Below are 12,046 nucleotides of genomic sequence, written 5' to 3'. Positions count from 1 at the left end.
TAATAAATCTTAAATTTTAAATTTTAAATTTTAAATTTTAAATTTTACCTCTAAATTTTAAATTCTCTAAAATAAAAAATTTAAAAAATAATTGTACAATAGAAATTGATTGATATTAGCACGTTATAATTGGTTCTAGTTAATTTTTCATAATAAAATAAAAAAAATACTACTTGTACAATAAAATTTAGTCTTTGATTAGCCTCTAATATTATTTAATTATTTTTTAATTAAAATATATTTTTATTTTTTAAATACACATTTATAGTTAAGATTAATTTAAATTTTAAAAATTAAAATTTCTCCAACTTTCTACCCACTTCATAGTTATTGTTTTCTTTTTTTTTACGTTTCTTCTCTCTCTCTAACATGATTTTCTTTCTTCTATCTCGTTCTCCACTTCTTTCTTGTAGTGGCCATAATTTCTTTTTCAATTGTAACACATTTAAAATTATTAATTTATACAGAAAATATTTTTGAAACATATTTAAAATCATAAATTTAAAATTTAAATTTAAACATTAAAAGACAATTATAACACATCTAAAATTATGAAGTGATACACATAATATTTCTAAAACACATCCAAAATCATAAATAAAAAATTTAAACTCTTGCAGTTGTCGTAATTGCAGATATAACAGTGTTGACAATTTGAGGATTGTAATTTTTCAAGTTGTTCTTCGACCTAAACCATTCTCCGATGCAAATTAGGATGTTGTACAAGGCATGCAAAATCAATGTGATTGAATAACTAAACAGATATATACATACAGTTCACTATGAATCACTTTCTCTTAAACACATTCAAAATATCTGAGGTCCACTTCCGACGAAGAAGGATTAGCGACACTGATGAGAACTAACGCGACGAGGAGTAGGACGAAGCAAGACTGCGGACTGAGCGGAGAGGAGGAAGGCGATGCCAAGGACGAGTGAGGTGGACGACGGCATTGCAGAGGAATGGCGAATCGGAAGAACGGCGCTGGGGATGACTTGGCAGCGCCGAAGAGGACAGAGGCGCAGATGAATAATCACACGGACGAATTAAAATCTTTAATTTTACTGAATTTATATTTTTGGAAGTGTATTTAAATGATAATTTGTTAATAATTAAAAATGATAAAACTGAAACAGAAATTTTAAATTTTAAATTTTAGTTTTATTTAGTTTGTATTTTAGATATGTATTCAATTTTAAAAAGATACTAAATCTATTTAAATGTGTTTATTTTATTTTATTTTTGAGAAAATTCTACTCCCCCTACGAGATGCTAAAATGACACTCCCTCCCCTCTATTTTATAAATGTACATTTCTATCCCTTCTAACTTTTAAAAAAGAGAAAAATATTCTACTCTCCTCCCTTGTGAGATGCTAAAATGACACTCCCTTCCCCTCTATTTTATAAATATATATTCCCTCCCTTCTAACTTTTAAAAAAACCTTCTCTTTAATCCATTTTAAATTTTTTGTATTAACGAATGTTAATTTTATCCATTTTTTAAGAAAAAATAAATTATTTTTTTAAAAAAATCCATTAACAAAAATTTTATTTTTTATCATTAAATTTTGCTTACCAAAATACTCTTTAATAAATTTTTTTATTAATTAAATTATATTTTAACCAAAATATTTTCAAAAAAATTAATAATTAAATTATTTTTTTCTAAGATACCTACTTTTCAATAATTTTTTAATTATTAAATTGTGATTTTACTAAAATTTTTGTTAATAATTATTTTTATATTTACTATAAATTTTTTGATATCAATATATATTATTTTAATATTAAATAAAAAAATCTTAGCACTGTTAATATGTATAACAATTAATATATATTGATATTAAAAAATAATCTTACTAAAATTTTTTATTTAATGTTAAAATAATATATATATAAATATTGAAAAATTAATAATAAAATATAAAAAAAATTGTTAATGAAAATTTTGGTAAAGTTATAATTTAATAGTTAAAAAATTATTGAAGGGTATTTTAGAAAAAATAATATAATTATTAAATTTTTTTGTTAAAATATAATTTAATTAATAAAAGAATAATTTATTAAAGAATATTTTGATAAGCAAAATTTAATGATAAAAAATAAAAGTTTTGTTAATAGGTATTTTTTTAAAAAATATTTTTTTTAAAAAAAAATAGATAAAGTTAACATTAGTTAACATAAAAAGTTTAAAATAGACTAAAGACGAGATTTTTTAAAAGTTAGAAGGGAGGGGGATGTACATTTATAAAATAGAGAGAAGGAGAATGTCATTTTAGCATCTTACAGAAAAATGGAGTAAAATTTTCTTTAAATTTTAAATTATTGTAATAAAAGACTGAATGTTGTACGATTTTTGAAGAATATCTAGTTGAATTGATAAAATAATAAACAAGCATCAAAATCCATTAACATATATATAATCACCCTACAATAAATAAATAAACAAAATGGGAAACTAACGAGGTCACTTCTGTGTATGAACTTTTCATTCGATTTGCTATACAAATTTAATTAATTATTTGAGCATACAAACTGAATAAATAATATCGAACCTCTCCTAACCAAATCAAAAATTAAAATTATTTAAGAAAAAAAGATCAGAAAAGAATCTCTGTCTAATTGTCAAATAGTAATATATAGTTTAATCTTTAATGCCCTAAACAAGTTCCTCAAATAAATGAGAATAAAAAATAAAAAAAAAACGGTGCGGTCATAAATAACCAACCAAATTAGAATAAAATAAAAAATAAAAAAATCTTTTTAAAAGGGATCAACTAATAATTATTGGTTCCACCATTGCTAACTAGCTATTGTTGTTGAGTGTGCCATTGCCATTGTCATTGCTATTGCTAATGTTGTTTTGTTGAGTAGGAGCAGCAGCACTAATAAAGGAGCTAAGAGCTGATACCAAAGCAGCAGTGAAGTTTGGATCAGATGCAATTGCAGCACCAACTGTATCAACAAGATTATTACTACTACTACTACTATTACTATGATCTTTATTATTATTATTAGGCATTTGTAGACCACAAAACTTTGATTGGTTATTGCTATTATTATGACTACTATTACCACCAAATATCTGGAAGGGTATTTGTGGAATTGTACTAGGCCTTATTGGGAACTGAAAAGGGTTGTTGTTGTTGATGTTGTTGTTGTTGGGGGAGTCATCATGAGTAAGGTCCAATGTGATAGTTGGGAATGGTGCTGAAGCTGAGATTGTTGCCATGGTTGAAGTAGCAGCTGATGATGATGATGAAGAAGATGGAAGAAGTGTTGTTGCTAAGAAGTTTGTTGCATTGTTGATTAGGGTGGTGTTGTCATTGGTTGACATTGATGAACCAGAAAGAAGCATTGTTGCGGCTGAGGAAGTTGTTTGCGCCATAGCCATTGCTGCTGGTGGCAAAGGGTGGTTGTGCTTCCCTTCATATGTTGTCACTAACACTGTTCTGTCCTCTGCACACCTTTGCACCTGTTTTTGTTTTATGGTACCAAATATATATATTTTTTATTTAGTATTCATTTATTGTTATGGAATAAAAATACATGAATACTAAAGTAAGAATTAGACTTTATTATATAGTAATAATAATAATAATAAACGTCGTCAAATCACTCTATACATACAAAATAAGTCACATTGATATTTTATTATAAAAATTATAGGATATAATAAATAATTAGAGCAGGTAATATCTATAAACAATCCATGGATCAGCTCCTAAATTGTATCGGAAACTAATCATCCATTTAATTTTTTCTTAGTAATTTTGAACTGACCTAAATAATGCGAAGATAGAGAGATTATGAGAGATGATATATATACATACCTGTTTCCTAACTGGACAACCGGAAGCCATGGTGCAACGATAATAAGCTCGAGGGCATGGGTTTCCTTTAGCCATCTTCTGTCCATACTTCCGCCATTGACACCCATCAGTTATCTGACACAATTAACATGTTTTCCATAAGCCTCCAAAAAGGACAAACACAGAAACAGTACTGATTCATATGATATATTGTTTTTTAATAGATTTTAATTAATTTTAATAAAGGCACTTTTATACTATGTGATTAATTAATTCATTTCTTTTAGAATAAATTAGATATTTAGGTCTTTAAATAATTTTGTATTAAATTTATTATTTGTATTTTAAAAAATATACAATAAATAAAAAGAAAGATACATACCATAGGTGCCTCTGATCTCGCTCTAACAGAAACTCTAGCTTTCCTCATAGTGGCCTCGTGAGCTTGGTCAAGATTATGTTTTGCTGGACTACTTTTGTTAGCTTCTTCTTCCCTCGTCGGGCTTTCTTCTCTTTTCATTCTCTTCTTCTCTCCATCACCACTACTATTCCCTGATGGTGATTTTGATCTTGATGATGAACAATTGTGCGAATTTGTTGCTAAGCCAAGATCCATAAACTGCCTTGGAACCAATACTCTTTCATCATCACTGCTCTTGTTCATCAGATTCATGTGGTGCATCTGAAGCGCACTGTAATGACTGTTTGCCTCATCAATCATCTCCCTTATCCTCTCATTCTCCTCCTTCACTCGCTCTATCTCCGCTTCAATTACACCTACCTCCTATTCAACAAAATTATTTTATTTAATTGAACAGTACTCTAATATCAACAATTTCTTTCATTTCATTTAATTTACCTCAAGTTTAGTTCTTCTGTCTTGCAAATTTACGTGATCGTCCTCCGTAGTGCTGGTAGTGAGAAGATTCAGACCAGTCTATGATTAAAACACATCGTTCATGAGTTAGTTAAAGCAATTTATAATCAAAAGAATGCAATGAGTGGCAGAACTCACGTTCACTTTGAATTCCAAGGAATGACGATGATTGTCATCGTGGTCGGCGGCAGGGAAAGAAGAAGAGGCGATAAGGTTGTCGTCGTTGTGAGTGACGAAGAAGTCTAACTCTTGTCTCGTGTTGTGGTGATGATCGTGACTCGAAGAACAAGAACTAATAAGGTTGACTTGTTGAAAAGAGGCGGTTTCATGATCCGTGTTGAGGTTCATATTCCACTTGTGTTCAGGAAAAGAGTTGAGAATAACAGGGCTATTACTGCGAAGGAAGAACCTCCGGATCGGATCGGAGGAATCCATGGAGAGTCCAGCATCTCCTCCCATGGCGAGAAAGAGAGAGAGAGAGAGAGAGGAAGAGTGTGTATGCAATGTTTGTGTTTATAGAGAGTAAATGAGACAATGGACTCGGCATGAAAAGAGGGCAACTAAGACTTAGCTAGCTTGACAAAGATGAATCATGGACCAAAAAAGTGTGCTAGTAAACATGTATATGTATGTGAAGTGTCCTTTATGCCCCTAGCTACCCTTGAATATTTTCAACACAAATCTCTTCTTTCTCTTTTCTCTTTACTCTCCTTTTTCCCATTTTTTTCTCCTTGTTCAAAGGTAAGCTTTTAGTCCTTCAATTTGACATGTAATGTATGAATAATGTGTATCCACGTCTAGCTTTTTTATACATTTATAAATTCACTCTTATTTTGTTGGCCATTATCACAAGTTTTGTTGAGTGTTTTACGTAATCAAGTGTATTTTGATTTGGTCTATGCAGCTTCCTAACACTTTTTTTCTATTTTAGGTGTATGTGACATTCATTTTCTCTCCATATATTATCAAATTAAATATAGAAAATAAATCCGAATCATTTCCATCAGCAGATAATTGAGCCATTACAGCGTTGAATTGAAATGGTCGACTGGTTCAGTTCAGCAATCAAATCTTTTAAGAAATATATACATATGACATATTTATTAATTTATTATATTAACTCTAATTCTTTACTTTCATTTTTAATATTGGTGTAGGGTTGAATGAAGGTGTGGTCGAAATCTTATAACAATAATAATAATAAAACGCATGTTATTATGGAGTTTATAGTTACAGTGATTAGGGTAGTTAGTTAACTTAATAATATTTACAAATATTATTAAAGTTTTTAGTTTTTAATCATATTTGGTAATTTAAAAATAAAAAAAATGTTAAAAAATAAATCGAAAACTTGTTGGATATATATAATTATAAAAACTTCTTTAGAATTTAGAAGCTTCCAAATGATAGATTCTTGTTTCCTAGGGCATCAATTATGCAGCACTTGCATTGTTTTCATAGGATATAAGATACCAATATATATATATTAATGTTATCCTACCCATTCTAAAATAATATGTAAGCTATCCTCTCTCATGTGTCATATTTAAATGTTTATTTATTTTAAATTTTTAGTAAAATTTATTGGATGACTAATTTATTTAATAAAATAAAAAAATAAGAAATTGATTTCAAGTCATTAAAATTTGTTAGAAATTTAATAAAATATTTGAAAAATAATGTTATATATTACTCTTTTATTTTTCACACAAAATCCCTAATTTCTAACAAAAATTAAATAAAAATTCAGACCTTCATAAAAAATAATTGTAAACTAGTTATATTAATTTTTAAAAAACAAGATGTAAAGTGTTTTAATTTTTTCCTTTTTTTTCGTATAATTCGAAACCAAATTGTATAGAATAAAATTTCAAATTTAAAAATCTATTTGACACGATAGATTTTTTAAATTGAAAATTTTTAATACTAATTTTTTTGGTGACTATTTTTAATTCTAATTTGTGTTTTTATTTTTAATTTGTCACATCAATATTTTAGTTTAAAATTTAGTTAATATAAGAAAATTTTTAAATTAATATTTTAATCAATATATAACAAAAATATTAAAATAAACATCAAATTATAATGTAATACATTAAAAAAAGTAATTTACATATTATTTTAGAGATGATAAAATAGCATTTAGACATAAAAACATTATTAGTCAAGTAGTATTTAATCTCTAGATCACTTTTACGAGTTAGACTCCATTTTAGTATTTGAGATCGATAGTTTGCTTCCTTGACCTAATTGTATAATTTTTCTAAAGAATTAAAATGTCAATTTTTTTTCAAATAATTGAAACTAAGCATTTATTTTTCTCCAATGATATACCATACACACTTTAAGCTGGTCAAATTCCTTTGTTTACAATATAAATAAATAATTTTACTTTATTCTATAATTTAACTAAATAAAAAGAGATTGATACCTTTTGATAAGTCACCACCGCCGCTATTATTATTGGCCAGCACCTCAGTCTTCTAAATGAGTGAATGAATGGACATTTTTATTATTATTTTAATATGTTAAGAATTAATTTATTGTGAGGCTAAATTTTATTTAAGAATTTATTATTATTTAATAAATTATTAAAAAATATAAAATTTAAATTATTAATATTTATTTAAATAAAAAAATAAATTAATTATTTAATAAAATTAATTATAAATAATGGACGGTTCTGACATAATCCAGCCACTTTGTAGGTCCCATGACCTTCCCAACAGTTGACTTCTGGGGTTTTGGGTCTTTGACACTTTGATTGCAAACCCTGTCTCCTGCTTGAACAAGATGATGGTTTCACTATGTTGAACCAAATTTATATTTATAGCATAATAATATTATATTATTAATAAATATTATCATTTTAAATTAGTATTTAATCAATAATAATTTATATTTATATTTATAAAAATTTATATATATAAAATACATTATTTATATTTATATTTATTAGATTTTATACATATAAATTAATATAATTTATATTTTTATTTATCAAAATTTGTATATATAAATTAATAAAATTAGTTATTAAAAACAATTTGATATTTGTACTCGAATACTCACCCCAAATTTTCTGTTACAATTATACATAGTGATTAAAGTGGCAACTTTCAACATTTTCTATATATTGTTAACAAGATCTAGTTCAATTAAAGGATAAGTATTGTTTTGCTTCCTAATATTTAAGGTCAGAATCCAAATTGTCCCCAACGTAATTTTTTATTTAGAATCATCTTTAACGTTTTATTTCGTAAACATACAATAATTTGTCAAAAGACTTATATTTGCATATAGTTATATATTCAATATTCAAATCCTAAGATTTCTGATAAAATTAGCACTACCTATGTTAGTTGTGTTATGTTTATTGGTAAAAGTTTTGTCAGACTGATATTTATTTTTGCGTAAATAAAGGATTCAAAATTCTTATAGTTTCATATTAATGATGTGTTCAAATCCAATACTTCTTATTAAATTACAATGATGTTTGAAAAATAATAGAAAGTCAGTTTAAATAGCTTAAATTAAAATTAATAAATATTAAATAAAATAATTTTAGTATTTATTTGAATATTATTAAGTTGATAAATTTTTTTAAATATTTTTTATTTTTTAACGTGTTTGATAAATTTTTAATAATTAAAATATAATTTTTTAAAAGATATTTTTTTACATAGTAACTAAATAAAAAAATATTTTTATATTATTGTACCCAAACATAATTAATAAATAAAAAAAATTTTGTATGAGATATTCAACATAAAATTAGTTTTGTTTTTCTAAAATATTTTTTAAAAAATAACTCAAAAAAATTGTTTTTTTCAAAACTCACTCAAAAAAATTCTTAGACTATTTGATCTAATTTTTTATTATCTTTCTAATATTATCGATTAAATGAATAGTTTTTATTAATTGAAGTGCATATGTAATATACTAATATTGGTCAAATTTTGTTGCACTGATAAACAAAATTCTTCCTTGTAAATCAAGATACGCACCATCTGTTATAACGGCAGTAACATTTCCTTCTTTTTCTTTTTCTTTTTCTTTTTTTTTTTTTCCTTCGTGTTTTGCTGTAATCGTGGTGTTCAAGCAAATTTTTATTCTCTCTACTTTCTTGTGTTTTCTGTTCTGCTTTGACCGTCTTTCTGTTTTCTTCTTTACTCCATTCCCCGCTCTTCGCAGATTAAGTATCTAATAAACAAATCACAGACCACAAAAACTTTACAACCCCAATCTATCATCCATATATATTTCTCATTTTGTTAGGGAAAAGAAGAATATTTCTACTTTTTTTTATTAAAAAAGAATTCTGATTTTGATAATTAATCAGCGAGTTTCAGGACATTTATTGTTAATATATAAGAAGAAAAATGAAACTATTTTTTGCTAAATTGGATCAATTTGTTAAAAATAGAAAATTCGTGAAGAGATTTGTTTTGTTTCTAGGATACATAATAAGTCGTGGCGCTAATTTTTTTAGAAATAGAGAAAAAATGAAGTGTAATTGAGTATCATAGTTAATTGGTATATTTTTTTTATATAAATTTAAAATTTTTTATTTTAATTTATATAATAAATCGGATCTTCAGATTTGATAATTCAGAGGGTCAAATTTTCATAGTGCATAAATTAGATAATCCGATTTATAGTGAGATAATGTTTTTTAGCTTTCAAACAAATGAAACTTTTCAACACTAACATGCAAATCTGACCTTCAGATTTGTATTTTTTAAAAATTATATATATTAAAAATCATAAATTTGACTCTTAAATTTGTGACATTAAAAAAAATTTAAATACACAAATCTAATTTTTAAATTTGTGATCATCCATACAAAAAAAAATATACGTCAATTCTTCATATTATTTAAAAATACCAATCTCAATAATAAAAATAAAAAGTGAAGTCTTAGCTGGTTGAGTAAATTCATTTAAATTAATTGTATTATTAATAACCATAAAACATTTTTGTTTTAAGTTAAAGAAAATATTCATTATATTCATCAACTTGATGTTGAGATCTTCCATTCATCTTTTCATTCATCAGTAGATGACGATGACGATGATGAAGATAATAAATGTAAATCAATGGATGTATTATTGGTTGAATTGTTTGATTCAATAATAATTGAATAAATATGTAAAATTATAATAAAAATAAAAATTTAGAGAATAAAATAAAACAAAATAAAATAATGGAAATCATAATTTACAATTTAAAATTTTCTAAAATCATAATGAAAAAATTTAAAAGATATAGAATAATAAATATATACATAACATAGTAGAAAATTAAAAATTTTCAATAAAATATGTTTTAATTTGTTTTCTTTCAATAATAAAGTACTTACTATTATCCAAACAAGGAAATAAAAAATTAAAGTGATTTGTGATAAGATGTAGAATAATTGAAATTTTTATTATAAATTAATTGAATATGAATTAATATTATTATTGAAAAGGTAAAAATACAATTGTTTTGTCAGCTGAGTGGTTATCCAACTCTCAAGGTGTAATGGAGAAAGAATCAAAGAAAGAAGGTACACATTGTGGGAAATCTTAAAGTAGCTTGTATGATGTTTTGATCTGCATGGAAAGTTGTAGGTCTATAGAAGAAAAAACGTGATTCAATTAATCAGTCATGTTCCTTTTTCTACTTTATTAGTCACTGGAGTTTAGAAGAAGCTAGCCACTTCTTGCCGTATTAACTCCTTATATCTATAGCTATAATATTAATTAATTAACTGTTATATCATTTAGGTCTTCGTTGATTTCTACAGAATAATAATTTCTTTCGACATAATCATGCTTTCTATTTTCCTGCTATATAACAAGCTAAGCATAATCATGACTTCGTTGATCTCTTTTTGGAGATATCATGTATTCATGCTCTTTTAGTTAGTTGTACTAACTTCATTTCGAATCTCTAACCTATCTATCCCGGCACATTGATTATGTGTGTATATCATATCTGACACTGGATTTCAAATATAGAAAGTAATCAAGTTTATATACATGACATGTTCTAAAATATTTAAGGGTATGTAAGTTATAACCTAACCCACCGTGTATATCACTTTCAGACCTACTAAATTTATGTTTAGCTTTTCTACTTATATAAACTTAAAAATTTAACTAATTATCTCTACCCTAAATCCAATATTATTCATATTTATGTCTAATTTTTAACTCACAATGCGTTTTAGCTTTTTAATTAGTATAAAGTAAATTGGATTGAAATCTCGAAATATAATGTTTTTCAGGAAATACGCATATCTTGAGACGCTGCTGCAGAGTTGAAAAACATCATTTTTAATCATTTTTATAATATGATACCATTAATTACACGTGTTTAATACCTTCTCTCGTTGTTCAAACACTAATTGAACTTGCCATCCTAAAACCTTTAACAAAAAAGCTTGGCATTACTTTATTCCAATAAAATAATGTATAAAATAAGAATTTTACTAATAAGCGTTTTAAAGAATTTTATAGAAAATGTTTTTTTATGCACTTATTATTATTGAAAAACTTTTGTATTCTTGATTAGGTGTCGGACAAGAAAAAAAAATTGGAAACTTGGAAAGTGGTTTAACAATGTTTGACATTTATTCAATTATATGGTCTATTAGCTAATTTTGAATGTCATGAAGCACCTATTTGCAAAAAATAAAAGTTATGCCGGGGGACTCTCTGCAATATATTACACATCCTCATGGAATGCTTTGCCTACTAACTAATTCAAGCTTGTATGGGTTTATCAATTCCTTTGGTGGTGGTGCAACAGAGAAGACAAGACAGGACTAACCAATCTGCCATTCTGCCACAATGAGCCACCAAATACAAGTCTACCTCCAAAATTTTCGGTTCAAACTTTAAATCCTAAATACTAAATAGTAAATACTAATCTCCAGTACGGAAAGTACAAAATTCGTTCTATAATTTAATTTGGTCTTATGTACATATAGTTGACTAATTTAATAGTATGTTAAAAGGCTTACTTGATAATTTGAAAATCTACATAGTACAAATGATATTTTATTAGAGCGAAACCATGAACGCATCAATGTATAATTGTATATTCCATGTTTACTCTCCAAATAAAATTTTACATTCTCAAAATCTTTGGAACTCGGGACAAGAAATTCTATGAAAATTCGAGGAAAACAGCTACCATCTAATTTAAGAAATGACAACGATTTTCATTTTATATTTGTTTTTAATTTTTTTAAAAGTGTCTTTTCAATTAATTCAATGACTATTAATCACTATGTCCAACCCAACCACATTATGATCAAATAGAATTTATCTTAGTCAAAGAAACACATATTTTACGCATTAAC

At 25.9% G+C, this 12,046-nt stretch overlaps 1 protein-coding gene across 1 annotated transcript; it reads right to left on the bottom strand.

Moving 5' to 3' along the window:
• Nucleotides 1–2,602: 2,602 nt before the first annotated feature.
• Nucleotides 2,603–5,240, bottom strand: LOC107477708 (probable WRKY transcription factor 31). The gene is made up of 5 exons (XM_016097765.3): nucleotides 4,830–5,240; nucleotides 4,674–4,751; nucleotides 4,197–4,598; nucleotides 3,836–3,949; nucleotides 2,603–3,477 (listed from the first exon to the last, which is right to left on the bottom strand). The coding sequence occupies exons 1-5, from the start codon at nucleotides 5,148–5,150 to the stop codon at nucleotides 2,809–2,811; spliced, it is 1,584 nt and encodes a 527-aa protein (XP_015953251.1). The 5' UTR covers nucleotides 5,151–5,240; the 3' UTR covers nucleotides 2,603–2,808.
• Nucleotides 5,241–12,046: the final 6,806 nt, after the last annotated feature.

The sequence above is a fragment of the Arachis duranensis genome, chromosome 3 (genome assembly GCF_000817695.3).
Source record: "Arachis duranensis cultivar V14167 chromosome 3, aradu.V14167.gnm2.J7QH, whole genome shotgun sequence".
Taxonomy (NCBI): domain Eukaryota; kingdom Viridiplantae; phylum Streptophyta; class Magnoliopsida; order Fabales; family Fabaceae; genus Arachis; species Arachis duranensis.
Note: the sequence above shows the minus strand (reverse complement) of the source record. Positions and strands in the feature narration are given on the sequence as shown.

Coding starts and splice junctions, on each gene's coding strand:
- LOC107477708 (XM_016097765.3), bottom strand. CDS start 5,150: ATGGGAGGAGATGCTGGACTCTCCATGGATTCCTCCGATCCGATCCGG. Junction 4,599..4,673: donor ACAGAAGAACTAAACTTGAG/GTAAATTAAATG, acceptor TTTGTTGAATAG/GAGGTAGGTGTAATTGAAGC. Junction 3,478..3,835: donor GTTGTCCAGTTAGGAAACAG/GTATGTATATAT, acceptor AAACAAAAACAG/GTGCAAAGGTGTGCAGAGGA.